The sequence below is a fragment of the Sapajus apella genome, unplaced genomic scaffold (genome assembly GCF_009761245.1).
Source record: "Sapajus apella isolate SASKATOON/1434 unplaced genomic scaffold, GSC_monkey_1.0 scaffold42, whole genome shotgun sequence".
NCBI lineage: Eukaryota > Metazoa > Chordata > Mammalia > Primates > Cebidae > Sapajus > Sapajus apella.
The window spans coordinates 15,137,632-15,155,895 of record NW_022436982.1 but is presented as its reverse complement, the minus strand read 5'-3'; the positions used below and the strand labels follow the sequence as shown (position 1 = coordinate 15,155,895).

The following is an 18,264-nucleotide window of genomic DNA, read 5'->3' as shown; positions in this document are numbered from 1 at the left end:
GGTACCTATCTGTGTATCTATACCTGTGTTATATACATTATTCTTTTCCTTTACTACTGTGTTTTATTCACTCCGAGAACACACAATACTAACAGTAAAATGTCTTTGAGATTTTATATTGTATTTTGAACAATTCTGTGTTCATCCTAAATGAATATTTAATTGTTTCTACCCCACATTGCCTAGAATTTGTGCTCTCTCAACTACCAGAGCCTAATATGCTAGTTAATAGTATCACAAACGTTTGGAAGAGTCAAGAATTCCAATGCTGTTCTTAGAATGCTGATTTAAATGTAAAGAGATTTTTCAGAGAAAAAAACCTTATATAAGAGAACTCTCAAAATGATAATGTAGTAACCGGGAACTGTTGAAGGTCATATGGAAATCCTTTATTTAAAACAAAAAATTAGAATAAAAGCCTTTCCACACCTGGAGAGTTAACAACGGTCTTCCATAGTAAATCCTAATCTGAAGGCATGTAGAATAGAATAAACCTATCAAACAGCCTTTCCAAGGGATAGGCGATATTTGCCTTTTTAAAGTTCAATCTTATTTGCTTTTACTGAGATTTATTATTCATTAGATAATGGTCATTGTTAGACATAGTTTTACATTTAAAATTGCCCTTTGTGATACTTACATTGAAAAGATTCTTATTTTCCACTGGTCTCTAACAAGATGATTTAAAATTCAAATTGAGAGAATCTCCTAATACTCCATCCCTTTGTCTTCTGAGGCCTCATTAAATAATCGTAATAATAGCTCCCACCTACTCAGTATATTCCCTGTGATGATATTTGGCCAGCATGAGCTCATGAACTCAAAACAACCTCGAGAGCTGTGCAATTATTGCCTCTGTTCTAACGCAAGCCTAGGCTTCCCTGTGTTAGAACAGAGGCAGTAATTCTGCACTGCATTGCAGCCCCCCACCCATCTGAGGAGGAAGTCCATGCTCTTTCCATTCTGCTGTGCTTCCTTAAGCCAAAGAAATTCATATACACATGGTTTTATATTTTTTGTTCCCTACATTTAATTCTAGATACTATGTGTTCTAAGTTCTAGACAAAAAAATTTGAACTCCACAAAAGCTTTTTGAATGAAAATATTATAACTTTTTACTGCTAGTTATTCAAATAAAGAACTGTCATAGCTTTCAATATCAGAGCTGAAAGAGACAGAAATAATTTCAACTAACCCTCTGAGCATACTAGGTTCTACTTATGAGGAAGTCAATGTGATAGTACAATGTGGAAGAATTTATGAGCCAATAGACAGCTTTTAGAAAATATATTTCCCAACGATTTCAAGCCAATTACTTTCAAGCCAATTACTTTCCCATTTAAACTCAATCAGAAAATGTATTTTGAGGTGGTTGCTTTCCCAGATTTCTATATTTTGAGAGCCAAATAATTATATAACTTCTAAGATGGTATTATAAGTTCCATCTGTCATGACCAGGACATTTGTTTTGCTTTCTGAGACCTAAGCAGAGCATATGGCTGCTCCAGTTTCCTATTTGGGGGGTATTCTCTTAACCTGTGTATGTCCTTTCACTCTTTTTTCTCCAGGACTGCCCACCAGAAGCAGGTGACTTCCGAGCTCAGCAATGCTCAGCTCATAATGACGTCAAGCACCATGGCCAGTTTTATGAATGGCTTCCCGTGTCTAATGACCCCGACAACCCATGTTCACTCAAATGCCAAGCCAAAGGAACAGCCCTGGTTGTTGAACTAGCACCTAAGGTCTTAGATGGTACTCGTTGCTATACAGAATCTTTGGATATGTGCATCAGTGGTTTATGCCAAGTAAGTGCTGCTTTGTTTTCATTCAACTTGCCCAGAGGGTTTTAGTCTTTAAGTGGTTTACATCGTCTCACCCTCTGAGTCACTCATATTTACACTTTTTAGAGTTTATAAATTATGAAATATTTGAAAATTAAGATGTGATTTCAGTGAAAAGTACAAGTGTTGTATTGTGTGAAGGAAAAGTGGACTGAGTTATTTTTCCCTCCTTGAGTATCACTTGAATATAAAATATAAAAATTTTTGAGTCGTGTTTATCAGTTATGTACTAGACTTTGAAATTACCCCCTAGATTGGCTATTCCTGAAGAGTGTGTGAGTGTGCGTGTGTCTATTTGGAGGCCTTGATTTTCATTTACTCAGAGTTTCAGAGTAAATCAGGTAAGACCAATTTTAAAATCCCCGAGTAAACTGTAGGAGAACTTGTTGCTACTTTACTGTAATTTCAATTATATTGAAAATTCAGACAAACTGTAGAGAAAGTAATGAAAGAGCCAGCTAGGTTGGACTTCAGCCAGTTAAATCTTTAAAACAGGATTACAAAGAGGTTTGATTTCTGGTATCCATCCATTCATCAATGTCTACTTTAAATAGGGAATTAGTAAGGTAAAGAAGAGTTTGTATGCTTGTCATGCCTTTGCCATCTTTATTTTCGGGTCCATTTTTTGGATTAGGATGACCAGTCTAGTTTTTAGAGCCAGCAGTTGCTATTATTTTTCTGTGTGCTGTCTTTGACTATATACTTTCATATTTCATGAAGCAGACACAAAATTTTGATAATACTTGCCTTTCCCAATATGATATTAGATGAAATCTTCTTTCTTCAGAATCTGTAATATCGTGGCTAGCAATATAAGAGAAATATAAAATACGTTTTAGTAATTTGTTATTTCAAATTCACGTTTGTTTAAAACTTACATCTATATTTGGATGTAAAGGAAAAACTGTAGTGTAAATTACTTTAAGAGATGTGAGATGTCAGGCAAGGTTTTATGTATACAAGAGAGAAACAGACATACTCAGATGTCATAAGGCTTAAAATCATGAGGCAGAGAAACTGGTCTCAGGAGAACGCAGATAATGAAACGTGTATCTGAAGGTTTCCTTATATACAAAAGATAGATGAATTTCAGGTGTAAATTTTAATATGGTATTTTACTCTTTTAAAGCTAGAAAGGGCCTTAGAGTTATTCAATCAGCATCCTAAAAAGCAATATATCTGAAAAATCATTTCTGATATTTGTTATTTACTTCCTCCTTTAGGACTCTTAGTGGTATTGAAATGAAATTATAAAATCTGAAAAAGCTTTAGGATTAGTAGAGAATTGTAAAGCAAATAGATTTAGATGGGGGAGCTGTGTTATAGGGAATGGCAAACAAAAAAATAATAACTCCTTCTGTATGTATACTGTTTGAGTAAAGCAAGGAAGATTTCCATTTTAGAAGTGAAAAAACTAAGGACCAGAAAATATGCATGATCTTCATGTATGTTTGGTCATGCCAGAAATGGGACTAAGTTTCAGATCTCCTGAGATTGAGTCCAATGTTATTGCTACTATATTACCCTGCCGAATGAACCAAAATAAACAAGACAGCTCAGCAAATTAGGTCTCATTTGTTTCTGCTGCATGGGAGTTCAATGTGGCATATTTTTCCTAAACTAATCCTGCCAGCTGGCTTCGTGTACCTTCGCAACTAAAAATGAATCTTATCTCAGTTGCTAAAGAATAAATTTCATATATAATAAATATGGAGTGATATCACTGGACTTTGGGTTGCAAGTATAAACATGCTTTAATAGATTCTTATAAGTACAACAGATTTGGGAGTAAATGTAATTTATACCGTATTTGAAAAGCATTGTGACTTATATATAGAAATAATGACTGGTTATTTTTATTATTTTCTTCATTTATTTGTCTTGTGAGAGGCAATCGTGTAGTGAAGGTGATGGAAAAACAGATTGCATTAAGCACTAACAGGTAATTTAGTTTGGCGGGAGAGCCAGATAAGCTCCAGGTATGCAACAAGAAGAGGTGGGTAGTTTGGGAGAGAATCATGGAGGCTTCAATGGCAGACAGGACTATGGTAAACTGTGGATGACCAAGAAAGAGTTTAATGGTGGAAAAACATAATCAGAGCTCTGCTTTAGAAAGATTATTATAGCTACTCTTGCAAGAAACTTGGAGTGGAAGGCTCTGGAGGGAGACAGCAGCTTCGTTGGAGGCTTTTAGAGTGGCGAGTGATGCAAGGCATGAGCTTGGGCCAGGGCAGTGATAGCAGGAACAGAAGGAAAACCTAGTCTGAAACCAGGAAGGAGTTTTTATTTTTATTATAACTAGGGCAGATGGTAGAAAGCAAAAAATCAAACGTGATCAGAGGATCAAAACCTGAAACTTAATATGGATTTGTAAGTGATGTCATGTTGGATTCTTTTTTTTAAAGTCAAGTTTATGAAGGTGTGTATAATTTACACAAAGTAAAATTCATCCTTTTCGTGTACACTTCTGTGAGTCTGGGTGACTTTGACAGCTCTGATTCAGACTATTTTTTACATTCCCTGAACCCCTCCCCACCACCAAATTTTCTCATGCTCCTTTGGAGTCATTTCCTCCCTGCTGCTGGTAACCATCTCCACACATTTGCCTTTTCCAGAACTTCAACGTTGGATACTTTTCTACCACTACCATCACAGCCTGTGTCTTCATGATTAAAACCTACTTATATTTTATAAAATGAGTAGAGAAACAGAGGATAACAAGATGATACAGGAGTAGAGATGGAATACTTACATGCAGTATGTGATCTTTTAAAAGAACAATAGTGAAGATACCAAAAGAAAAGCTGAAAGACACTGCCACCTCAAAAAATAGTTGAAATATATAAATTCCATTCTACTTAGACAAAAATCCTTCATTTAAATTGCACGTATATATTGATGATAAATATTTTCAGTCTTTGGTAATAAAAATTAAGAAAACCCTTATTTTTATATTTTTTAAAACATGTTCAGTAATCTTAAAGCTAAATTTTATTATTATTATTATCATTATTATTTGAAATGGAGTCCCGCCCAGGCTGGTGTGCAGTGGCGTGATCTCAGCTCACTGCAACCTCTGCCTCCCGGGCTGAAGCAATTCTCCTGTCTCAGCCTCTGGAGTAGCTGGGATTACGGGCGCATGCCACCACACCTAACTAATTTTTGTATTTTTAGTAGAGACAGAGTTTCACCATGTTGGCCAGACTGGTCTCAAACTCCTGACCTCACGTGATGCACCTGCAATTGTGCAGTTTTCATAAATGGCTTCTCTTAATTTCCTAAAGAAATCATTTCCCGTGTCAGATTTTTCCCTTTTCTTCCTTGTCTAACCTGTTTGTTAGGGATTCTTAGCTTTTTCTCTTGTTTTATTTTTGTCTTATTATAATTTGTTTGGGTGAGCTGCTTCAAATATTTTTGAGCATAGGCAGATATAAATCATAAGTAAACAAATCATACAAGTAAACAAATGTTTGGATTTAGACATAGTCCTACCTTGATAGAAAATGGCAGCATAGCTATAGAAATTTGTCATTCATGTACACTAATCTTTATTTCAAGTACACCTGTTTAATACTCTACAAAGAGCCACATTCTCATGACTCTTTGAGTCTTTAACTCTTAAATAGAATATTTGAGTCCTGGACTTTCTAGAGCCAGAAGATAGCTTAGCAGTTCACAGATACTGCTGTTTCACAGAGGAGGAAACGGAGACCTGGAGACTGTCCTGAGATCACAAATAATTTGGGTGACCTGTATTTATTGTAAATTTGCTTCAGGAAAATTCTAGAATCATTGCTATTTATAATACATTCCTAATTCTTACTCAGTAATAGTAGAGCATCTAACAAGGCAGTAATAGCAAAGATAATAGCTTCCATTTTTGAGTGACTACCATATCTAGGTACTTTTTTTCAAATATTTACAATTCTGCATATTAGACATTATTATCCTTATTTCACAGATAAAGAAACTGGAGGCTCAGGTAGATTTTATATCTTTCCCAGAGATACCCACTTCTGTCTGACTTCAAAATTCCTATTCCTTCTGGTGAGGCCAGGTAGACAGAGGCTCCAATCATTTGGAAGTTGTCCCCAAATTTGGCTACCTATCAGAATCACCTGGAGAGCTCTTAAAAGACTCGATTCTTAGGCCTTGTCTTCCAGAAATTCAGATTTATTAATTCTATGTATTGAAAACACTTTCCTTATCATTCTATTACAGCCAGATTCACTTACAGATTGGAAAGCAGACAGAATAATCTGGGCACTTTGGTAGGCTGAGGTGGGCGGATCACCTGAGGTCAGGAGTTCAAGACCTGCCTGGCCAACATGGCAAAACCCTGTCTCTACTAAAAATACAAAAATTAGCCAGGCATGCTGCCTGGTGCCTATAGTCGCAGCTACTTGGGAGGCTGAGGTGGGGAGAATGGCTTGAACTGCAGAGGCAGAGGTTGCAGTGATCTAAGATGCACCACTGCACTCCAGCCTGGGCGACAGAGCAAGATTCCATCTCAAAATAAAAATAAGTAAATAAAAATAAGACATTAGTTGGAATTTAGCTCTTCTTTAACAAACTGTGTAATCTTGGTCAAGTTACTCACCCTCCCCAAGCTCTATTTTTTAATCTGTGCAAAATGGATCATCTCCCAGACCATAGTGTACCAAGTGAGATAATACATGTGAAAATATTTAATAAACTGTAAAGTGCTGTAGAAATGCATAAGACTCTGAAAATTTTGAGTTGGAAATAATATTAAATTAGCGGTTCTCTGTATAAGATTTTATAACCCTGTAACATTTCAAAAACTTTCCAGAATGTGATAAAGTAACAAACTTCTTAGTTGGTTAGGTAATGACTTTCAAAAAACAAAGAGACCTTCCACCATGTACTTTCCCCATCATCACTTCACAATCGAAACGTTCATAACAAGAAAGTGGTAAGAACCTAATTTCAGAATAAAGGACAATTCTTTGAACTGAAGATAGCTTGTCTTATGAGAAAGCTGCTACCCCTTACTTTTCGGTTTTTTTCCAGAGCACAGAAATCATCACTAATAGTGCTTCACAGCACAGTGTTTAAAAGCAGGGCCTACATTGTATGATTTTCCCGGGATCCTATGGCTAGTTAATGACAGTCTAGAGGTCAGAGAGTGCCAGTGTTTTCAACATTTTCTAACTATGCTCCCGACATTGTTTCTTCAGTTTATCCCATGGGCTGAGATTTTGTCTAGCTGTAATTCTGCCATTAATAGTATAAAAACAATAGGTTTATTGAACATACCTTTTCAAACCACATTCTCCCCCTTTCCCTCCCTGTCTCCCTCCTAGAATCTGATAATCATCCCCAGGGGGTTATTATGTTCTCCCTCTTCACCTTGCGTCTCAGACTGAGAAACACTGGGATTCTTATTTTCTCATTATCATTCTAGACTAGATGAAGTTGGAGAGAAGGCTGAGCTAGGGAAGCAATTTGTCATTGTATGTATAGACATAGTAAAGGACAGAGGCTCTGGAATCATACTGTCTAGGTTGGAATGTAAGCTCACCACTCATTGGCATGTGCCTTTGAGCAAGTTCCTAAGCCTCAGTTTCTTCATCTGCAAAATGAGAATGATAATTGTAAGAATGAGATTAGAGTGAAGATTAAGTAATCAAATACATTTAAAGAACTTACTATGAACTTGGGGAATACTACTAGTATTAATTGTACCCAAGTTATTTCTTATCTTTTTCTTTGTCTTCCTTACAGCCTTTCTGAGTGCATGATTTAATATGGTTATACATACGAAAGGGATAATGACTTCCTAATGAATGAACAGATCTTCTGTTAATTTCATATTGCAGTCATCTTTTGCAAATAACTCCACATTGTACAATTACCAACTCCTGATCCAGGGCAGTGAATTGCATCCTGCACAAAGTTAATGAGCCATCACAAATAGGATCAGTTCTATTAGTACTGCTGCTGTTATTCATTTATTTTCATTATCCAAATTACCCCTATTTATATTTGTTGTAAAACACAAAGCTGGTTTCTGTTTTAAAAGAGTAGCATAAAATTTACAGATAGAACATGTGCTGCTGTTAAAAAATAATTTTGAGGTTATTTTGAGAGCAAATAGAGAAAAGTATGTTTTATTTTTATAATTAATAGAATTCATCAGCTGATACCTAATATATGTATATCAAAAAGTATGATTATAAATAAGCCCTTTTATCATGAATCTGCATATTTGTAATATTGCTTATTTCTATTTCAAAAAAATCAATCATTTCAAAAAGGAAAAGAAGAATTCCTTTCAGGTAATGCCTTATATAAGATTGTTTTAAACTGAATAATACAGTATAGAAATAAGCAGTAAATTGAATCACAGAGTTTTGATGTCTATACTTTATTCTGGCAACATTAAAATGAACCATGTTTCTAACAAAGAAGTTCTTTTCATTTTTAATAATCCCTGTGGTGAGTAGTTTGAAATGAATTGAATGGAATGATTATTTCTCCATCTCTGTCTGTGACCTAAGTCACTGGTATCAAATGTCCACCAGTTATTCCAAAGGTGGTGATGTCAGAAATAAGGTGTTGGACATTTTTTCTTCTGTACTTTATAATGTAATTCCACATGGAAGCATGGCATTGCTTAAAATATTTAATGCATAGTCTTTCTTATTCTCTTCTTTTCATAGTAAAGATAAAACTAACTACTACTTACTAGTTGAATTTCCTTAGTTTCTGAACCTTGTTTATACATTCTTTCAATAATCTGCTCTATGTTGATTACTGAGGATATAAAATTGATTCAGACCTCTTTCCATAGGAATGATACATTTTTAGAGTTATTATGCTAAATACTGAAAATACATCAATGGACAAATATGCTAAATACTGAAAATACATTAATGGACAAGAAGGAACAAAAGAAAACCATAGTCCTTGCCCTCCCAGGACTTTTACTCTGAGGGGAGATAAGTATACAGGGAAGGGTACTATGTAGTCACTATACTATATTCCCCTCACGGTAGATGGGAAGCGCTTTCTAAAATATAGATTTAGTTTCATTTCTCATCTGCTTGAATCATTTCAGTTGCACTTTTTTGCCTTCAGGTTAAAAAAAAATCCCAAATTCCTTTACATGGTGGCTTAAAGCAACAGAAATGTATTCTCTCACAGTTCGAGGCTAGAAGTCAAGAATCAAAGTGTCATCAGGACCATGCATCCCCTGAGGCTCTGGGTGGAATCCTTCTTTGCCTCTTTTGCTTCTTCCTAACTTCTAATAGTAGCCATCAATCCTTGGTATTTCTTAGCTCGCAGCTGCAGCACTCTAATTTCTGCCTCTGTTATCACATGGCCTCGGCGTCTGTGTCTTTACCTCTTCTTATAAGGACAATAATCATATTAATTAGAGCCCACTCTAATGAACTGTGAATTCATCTTAATTTGGTTACATCTGCAAAGATTGTGTTTCCTAAAAAGGTCACATTTATAGGCATCAGAGGTTTTGGCTTTAGCTTATCTTTTGTGGGGGACACAATTCAACCCATGACAGCAGGCTGCCTGGCTCCCAAATTAACGTCCTTCCCAAGTGACAAATATTCGCCTGATCCTAGTGCCCCAAAAGTTTTAACCCATTTCAGCATCAACTCTAAAATATTATCAACTCAAAAAGCTCCAAATTTTATCAGCTGAATCAGCTATGGGTGAAACTTGGATAGAGTACATCCTGGGGCGTCATTTGTCTCCATCTGTGCACATTTGAAGCCAAAAATCAGTTACCTGCTTCCAAAATGCAGTGGTGGGACAAGTGGAAGAAGCATTCCCATTCCCACTTGAAAAGGGAAGAATAGTTCCTAAGCATGTCTGATACCCAGCAGGAAAAAAATACACTAGATTTCAAGGCCTGAGAATAATTCCTGGGGCTCGATGCTTCATTCTGTGTGCCTGCCAAGGAGGCGGCCCTGCCCTCACAGCTCAAGGAGCTCAAGTCAGCCCAAGCCTCTGCATCTGTGGCTCAGACTTCAGAGTCATTCTTCTTTCACTTTGTCCCGCCTCTGGGACATTTATTCTACACTGTCAGTATTTCTGCTGGTATGAAATTCTCAGAAATCATATCATTCTTTCTTGCAATGAACAGGTGTCCAAGCCATCAAACAAGGGAGTCCTCTACAGTTTTTTCCTGAATAACTGCATCTCTATTCCTGGCTTCTGTTAAGATGGTTGAGGGATTCATGAGTCACATGCCTAATTTCTTTAGCAAATGGTTGTCTAGCCACAACCTTAGCCCTGCTACCAGAGCCCACTACCTGAGTAAGCTGAAAATGTTTCAAATAATCAAGTGCTAATACCTTTCTGCTTAACAGTTCATCTCTCATTTTATCTCTTTGCTCTCACATTTCACTGCAAGTACCAAGGAGAAACCAGGCTGTAGCATCCTTACTGTGCTTGAAAATCTACTCAGCTAAGCACCTAAGTTCATCTCTTGATATGGTTTAACTGTGTCCCCACCCAAATCTCTGACCTTGAGTTGGAACTCCCACAATTCCCACAGGTCATAGGAGGTACCCAGTGGGAGGTGACTGAATCATGGGGGCAGGTCTTTCCTGCACTGTTTCGTAATAGTGAATGAGTCTCACAAGATCTGATGGTTTGAAAAAGGCAAGTTTCCCTGAACAAGCTCTCTTCTCTTGTCTGCTGCCATGTGAGACATGTCTTTCACCTTCTGCCATGATTGTGAGGCCTCCCCAGCCACATGGAACTGTAAGTCCAATAAACCTCTTCTTTTGTAAATTTCCCAGTCTCAGGTATGTTTATAAACAGCGTGAAAATGGACTAATATAGTAAGTTGGTACCAGTAGGGTAGGATGCTGCTGAAAATATACCTGAAAATGTGGAAGCAACTTTGGAACTGGGTAACAGGCAGGAGGAAAAAGTGGTTTTGTGGGCCAGGCCTAGGGTCCCAAGCTGTGTACAGCCTAGGGACTTGGTGACCTGCATCCCAGCCACTCCAGCCATGACTGAAAGGGGACAATGCAGAGCTCGGGTGATAGTTTCAGAGGGTGCAAGCCCTAAGCCTTAGGAGCTTCCATGTGGTGTTGAGCCTGTGAGTGCACAGAAGTCAAGAACTAAAGTTTGGGAACCTCTACCTAGATTTCAGAAGATGTATGGGAACACCTGGATGCCCAGGCAGAAGTTTGCCACATTGGCAGGGCTGTCATGGAAAACCTCTGCCAGGGCAGTACAGAGGGAAATGTGAGGTCGGAGCCCCCACACATAGTCCCTACTGCAGCACCACTTAGTGGAGCTGTGAGAATAGGGCCACCATCCTCCAGACCCCAGAATGGTGGATCCATTGACAGCTTACACTGTGTGCTTGGAAAAGCCACAGAAACTCAATACCAGCCTGTAAAAGCTGGGAAAAAGGCTGCCCAAGACCTTGGGAGCTGCCCAAGACCATGGGAACCCACCTCTTGTGTCAGTATGACCTGGATGTGAGACGTGGAGTTAAAGGAGATCATTTTGGAGCTTTAAGATTTGACTGCCCTGCTAGATTTTGGACTTGCATGGGGCCTGTAACCCCTTTGTTTAGGCCAATTTCTCCCATTTGGAATGGCTGTATTTACTCAATGCCTGTATCCCCATTGTATCCAGGATGTAACTAACTTGCTTTTGATTGTACAGGCTCATAGGCAGAAGAGGCTTGCCTTGTCTCAGATAAAACATTGGACTGTGGACTTTTGAGTGAAGGCTAAAATGAGTTAAGAGTTTGGGGGACTGTTGGGAAGTCATTATTGCTTTTGAAATATGAAGACATGAGATTTGGGAGGGGCTGGGGCAGAATGATACAGATTGGCTGTGTCCCTACGCAAATCACATCTTGAATTGTCACTCCCACAAGTCCCACGTGTAGGAGGAGGATCCCAGTGGGAGATGATTGAATTATGGGGGCAGGTCTTATGCTGTTTCCGTGATAGTGAATGAGTCTTACAAGATCTGATGGTTTAAAAAAAAGGAATTCCTCTGCACAAGCTCTCTTGTCTGCCACCATGTGAGGTGTGCCTGTCACCTTCTGCAAATGCCAGCACCTTCATTGTGAACTTCCCAGTCTCCAAAATTGTGAGGGAATAAATTTCCATTTGTTATAAATTACCCAGTCTCAGGTATTTTGTTATAACAGCACAAATATACCTTGGTAACATCTATATTTCTATCAATTGTCTCTTCAATCTAGGTTTTTTCTCTGAATTTTTTTCTCTCAAAATTCTTCTAATCTCTACCCATTATCCAACTCCAAATCCAGAAAGTGACATCCCATAGAAATTCATTTATTTTGTAATATTTTGGCCAGGCACGGTAGCTCATGCCTATAATCCCAGCACTTTGGGAGGCCGAGGCAGGCAGATCATGAGGTCAGGAGTTCAAGACTAGCCTGGCCAATATGGTGAAACCCCATCTCTACTAATAACACAAAAATTAGCCTGGCATGGTGGCACATGCCCATAGTCCCAGCTACTCAGGAGGCTGAGGCAGGAGAATTGCTTGAACCCGGAAGGCAGAGGTTGCAGTGAGCTGAGATAGGGCCACTGGACTCCAGCTCAGGCAACAGAGCAAGACTCTCTTTCAAAAAAGAATAAATTCATTTATTTTGTAATATTTTATTTTTGTCACCTTAGCTGCATCTTTTGTGTATTCAAGTATTATTTTTATTCATGGAAGGGATTCTCCTGCTATATTGACATTGTTTTCAATCTTGCTATTCCATTTATGAAGTGAAAGAGTTTCCATAGCTTAATAAAAAACTTTTTGGGAAGTTGTATCTATTTAATTTTTCCTTTGGAATAAAATGTAAGCTTAACAAAAATCGATGATTTTGTTTTCCCAAACAGATTCAGTGAAGTAAACAAGGAAGAGTAAATCTCAAATAGAAAACATTTTCAAATTTTATTATTTTTAGTGGTGTATTGTTTTTAGAATATATTCATGCCCATCATTGTGTGCTGCTTCTGCCAATTCTGTGGGATAACTTTATTTCCATTTTATAAATGAGGAGAATGAGGCTCATAGAAAGTCATACAACTGGAAAAAGGCATAGTACATTTCAAATTATATTTCTACCTTATGTCACCCTTTCCTATGAGACCAGCATCATCCTGATACCAAAACCTGCAGAGAGAGACACAACAAAAAAAGAAAACTTCAGGTCAATATCTTTGATGAATACTGTTGCAAAAATCCTCACAAAATGCCGGCAAACTGAATTCAGCAGCACTTCAAAAAGCTAATCCAGCATGATCAACTAGGCTTTATCCCAGAGATGCAAGGTTGGTTAAATATATACAAATCAATAAATGTGAGTCATCACATAAACAGAACTAAAGACAATAGTCCCAGATGCAGGAAAAGACTTTTTATAAAATTCAACATCTCTTCATGTTAAAAATTTAATAAACTAGGTATTGAAGGAAAATACCCTAAAACAATAAGAGCCGTCTGTGAGAGACCCAAAGCCAACATTATACTGAAAGAGGAAAAGGTAGAAAATTCCCTTTGCAAACTAGCACAAGACAAAGATGCCCTCTCTCACCACTCCTATTCAACATCATATTGGAAGTGCTGGCCAGAGCAATCAGGCAAGAGATAAAGATAAAAAGCATCCAAACAGGAAGAAAGAAAGTCAAACTATCTCTGCAGACGATGTAACTCTATGTCTAGAAAACCACATGGTCTCAACCCAAAAGCTCCTTCAGCCAATAAACAACTTCAGCAAAGTCTCAGCATACAAAATCGTTGTACAAAAATTATTAGCAATCCCATACACCAACAACAGCCAGCTGAAAGCCATGTCAGAAATGCAATTCTTTTTGTAACTTCCACAAAAAGAATAAAATACCTAAGAATATAGCTAATCAGGGAGGTGAAAATTTTCTACAATAAGAATTACAAACCATTGCTCAAAAAATCAGAGATGACAGAAACAAATGAAAAAACATTCCATGCTCATGGATAGGAAGAATCAATACCATTAAAATAGCCACATTGCCTAAAGCAATGTACAGATTCAATGCTATTCCTATCAAACTATCAATGACATTCTTCACAGAACTAGAAAAAGCTATTTTTAAATTCATATGGATTTTTTTTTTACTAGGCAAAGAGCTTTATTAACCTTGGTTTCAAACTCAATTCCCAGGCTTCTTTGGCTTAATTAGTGGCAAACAATGAATTGTGTATAAGCAAAAACTGAAAAGAGATGCAGTGGCCAAAGGGCTTGGGCTTAAAAATATTAGAGTTCTAGATTTTATCAGATCCATAAACAAAAATTTCTTTAAAAGCAGTCATAATATAAAATAGCAGCTCCCAGTAACTTCTTCAAGTTTTATCTTCTTAAGTTGACTCAGTTCAGTTTGCCTCATCTTGGAAGCGTCATCAAAATTCTCCACAAGGTCTGGAACTTCATCATCCTCCTCCTCTCCAGTAGCACGTGGTACTTTTCCATCCACAGACTGAACAGAGCTTCAGCCAGTCTCCTTAAACTAGTCAGTCTACACCAAGCTGGTTTAAGACACTAGATAGCATTTCTGTCAGCTGCTTTGTCTCAGCATGGCCTGTAATGGTGAAAGGGTTCGCGGCCAGAGATGCCTGAACTTTAGGGTTGTGAAAGTGGTTCACTGTTCCTTGGTTTGTGAACATATTTACCTCTTCAGTACCAGAGATATTGTTTACCCCTAACTTCTTTAAGGAGAACTGAAGTTTTTTTATCATCTGCTGTGGCTGTTGTATGAACCACCTTCTTCTTTCTGCAAGCAGTTCCTTTCCCACCAATGTGCATTTGTACCTGCAGTTTGGCAAGTTTTTCCTGATTGATAATTGTTTCTTTCATCTTGTCAGAGTGGAGAAGGGGCCACGCGGGGGACTACGATTGGTGTTGAGGGGGTCTTGGGTGGACCAGCTGTGATTAGGCGCACACACACAGGGACACAAGATGGCCCCTCTCATGTGGAACTTTTAAAAGATCCCCATAGTCAAGGCAATACTAGTCAAAAGAACAAAACTGGAAGCATCACATTACCCTACTTCACACCATACTACAGGACTACTGTAACCAAAACAGCATGGTACTGGTACAAGAACAGACACGTAGACCAATGGAACAGAGTAGAGAGCCCAGAAATAAGGCCACACACCTACGACCGTCTGATCTTGAACAAAGCCGACAAACATGCGAGACGGGGAAAGGCTCCCTATTCAATAAATGGTGCTGGAATAACTGGCTAGCCATATGCAGAAGACTGAAACCGGACCCCTTCCTTATACCACAGACAAAAATTAACTCAAGTAGATTAAAGACTTAAATGTAAAACTCAATACTATAAAAAACTCTGGAAGACAATGTAGGCAATATTCTGGAGATAAGAACTGGCAAAGATTTCACGACAAAGACACAAAAAGCAATTGCAACAAAAGCAAACATTGACAAAAGAAGTCTAATTGAACAAAAGATCTTCTGCACAGCAAAAGAAACTATCAACAGAGTAAACAACCTACAGAACGGGAGACAATATTTGCAAACTATGTATCTGACTAAGGTCTATTATCCAGCATCTATTAGCAACTTAAACAAGTTTACAAAACAAACCACCCCAAAACCACCCCATTAAAAAATGGTAAAGGACATGAACAGCCTGTTTTCAAAAGAAGTCATACATTCAGCCAACAAGCATATAAAAAAAAGCTCCTTTTGATTTTTTAAATAGTCATTTGTGTAATTGGTATTAGTTATTCTTTAAATGTTTGGTAGAATTCAGCAGTGATGTCTTTGGGTCCTGGGTGTTGCTTTGATGAGAGACCATTTATTACTGCTTTGATCTATTTATTCATCATTGATCTGGTCAGTTTTCTATTTTCTCCTGATTTAATCCTGATGTGTTCAATGTGTCCAGGAATTTACCCACTTCTAGGTTTTCCAATTTATTGCATATAGTTGTTCATAATAAACTAATGATCATTTATATTTCTATGTTGCCAGGTGTAATGTTTCCTTTTTCATTTCTGATTTTATTTATTTGAATCTTCTCTATTTTTTTTTTGTTAGCCTAACTAAAGTTGTGTTGATTTTATCTTTTCAAAAAACCAACTTTTTGTTTTGTGGATGTTTTTATTAGTTTTTAGTTTCAATTTCATTTATTTCTGCTCAGATCCTAAAAGCACATCATTAGGTTATTTAGATTCTTTATATTGTTTTAATATAAGCATTCATTGCTGTAAATGTCTGTCTTAGTATCACTCTTCCTGTATCCCATAGTTTCTGGTATGTTGTGCTTCCATTTTCATGTTTTTCAAGAATTTTTAAAATTTCCTTCTTTATTTATTGACTCAGTAATCATTCAGGAACATTTTATTTAATTTCCATGTATTTGTATAATTTCCAAAGTTCATCTATATTTGTATAGTTTTGAAAGTTATTGATTTCTAGTTTTATTTCATTGTGGTCAGAAAAGATACTTGCTATAATTTGAATAATTTTGAATTTTTTTGACTTGTTTTGTGTCCTAATATATGGTGTATCCTGGAAAATGTTCCATGTGTTGAGGAGAAAAGTAGGTATTCTGTAGTAGTTGGATGAAATGTTCTGTAAATGTCTATTAGGCCATATGGCCTAGAATGTTGTTTAACTCTGATGCTTTTTTGTTAAATTTCTGTCTGGATGATCTGTCCATTGCTGAAAGTGGGGTGCCCTAATATTTTTGTATTGCCATTTAGCTCTCCTTTTAGATCTTTTAAAATTTGCTTTATATATTTGGGTGTGCTGGTGTTGGGTGCATGTATTTTTACTATTGTTATATCTTTTGGCTTAATTAACACTTTTATCATTATATAATGATCTTCTTTGGCTCTTTTTACAATTTTTGACTTATAGTCTGTCTAATCTGATATAAGTATAGCTACTCCTGCTCTTTTTCGGTTTCTATTTGCATGGACTATCTTTTTCCATCCCTTCACTTTCAGTTTGTGTGCCCTTATAGGTGAAGTGAGCTTCCTGTTTTCAACATATGGTTGGGCCTTGTTATTTATTTCATTCATCTACTCTTTATCTTTTAGTTGAAGAATTTAGTCCATTTACATTTAATGGTACATTGATAAGAACTTACTGTTGCCATTTGGCTACTTGTTTTCTTGTTATTTTGTAACCCCTCTTTCTTTTTTTACTGTATTTCTTTGTGGCCAAGTGATTTTTCTCTAATATTAGGTTGGTGTAAAAGTTATTGTGGTTTTGGACCATAAATTTTAAATCAGTATAACTGGGCTCAAACACATCTTTATTAATCAAAATAGGAACCGTTACAATCAACACATTTTTGCCAACAAGAAGTAAGTTCATTTATTCCTATAGCATAAAACTCTGTGCTTTGGGATTTGATGAACTCTTGGAAAGGATTTTCTGCATCTTGCTGGTTGTGAAAGCATTTTCTCTGCAAAAAGTTGTTGAGATGCTTGAAGAAGTGGAAGTCAGTTGGCAAGAGTTCAGGTGAATAAGGCAGATGAAGCAAAACTTCATAGCCTAATTAAACTTTTGAAGTGTTGCTTGTGCGATATGCAGTCAGGCATTGTCAAAAGAAGAATTGGGCCTTTTCTGTTAAACAGTGCCAGCTGCAGGTGTTGCAGTTTTCAGTGCATTCCACTGATTTGCTGAGCATACTTCTCTGGATAATGGTTTTACTGAGATTCAGAAAGCTGTAGTGGATCAGATTGGCAGCAAAACACCAAACAGTGACCATTACCTTTTTTCTTGGTGGAAGTTTGACTTTGGTAAATGCTTTGGAGCATCTCTCAGTCCAACCACTGAGCTGGTCTTCACTGGTTGTCGTATAAAATCCACTTTTCATCACATATCACAATCCAATCCAGAAATAGTACATTGTTGTTGCATAGAATAAGAGAAGATGACACTTCAAAATGATGATTTTTTTTTTCCTATCAGCTCATGAGACACCCACTTATCAAGCTTTCTCACCTTTCCAGTTTGCTTCAAATGCTGAATACCCATAGATAATTGACATTGAGTTCTTTTGCAACTTCTCATGTAGTTGTAACAGGATGTTTCGATGATTGCTCTCAATTGGTTGTTGTCAACTTCTGATGGCCAGCCAGTATGCTCCTCTTCAAGGCTCCTTGCATCCTTTGCAAAACTTCTCAAACCACCACTGCACTGTATTTTCCTTAGCAGTTTCTTAGCCAAAAGCATTGTTGATGTTGTGAGTTTTCTCTGCTGCTTTACAACCTATTTTGAACTTGAAATATAAGGTTGTTTGAATTTGCTTTTTGTCTAACATCATTTCCGTTGTCTAAAATAGATGTAAATAAACAGCAAGTAATAAGTCATTAACAAAAAAAAGTGAGAAGTGCGCATTAAAATTATATATAACATAAC

General features: G+C 37.1%; 1 protein-coding gene and 1 pseudogene across 1 annotated transcript in view; one reads left to right on the top strand and one right to left on the bottom strand.

The window, feature by feature from the left end:
• The window catches only part of ADAMTSL1 (ADAMTS like 1), a 423,754-nt gene that overhangs the window by 91,818 nt on the left and 313,672 nt on the right, over positions 1 to 18,264 (top strand). Inside the window, 1 exon segment of the mRNA XM_032300230.1 lies at positions 1,569 to 1,805. Coding sequence (XP_032156121.1) covers positions 1,569 to 1,805 — 237 coding nt within the window.
• Positions 14,171 to 14,715, bottom strand: LOC116565941 (annotated as a pseudogene).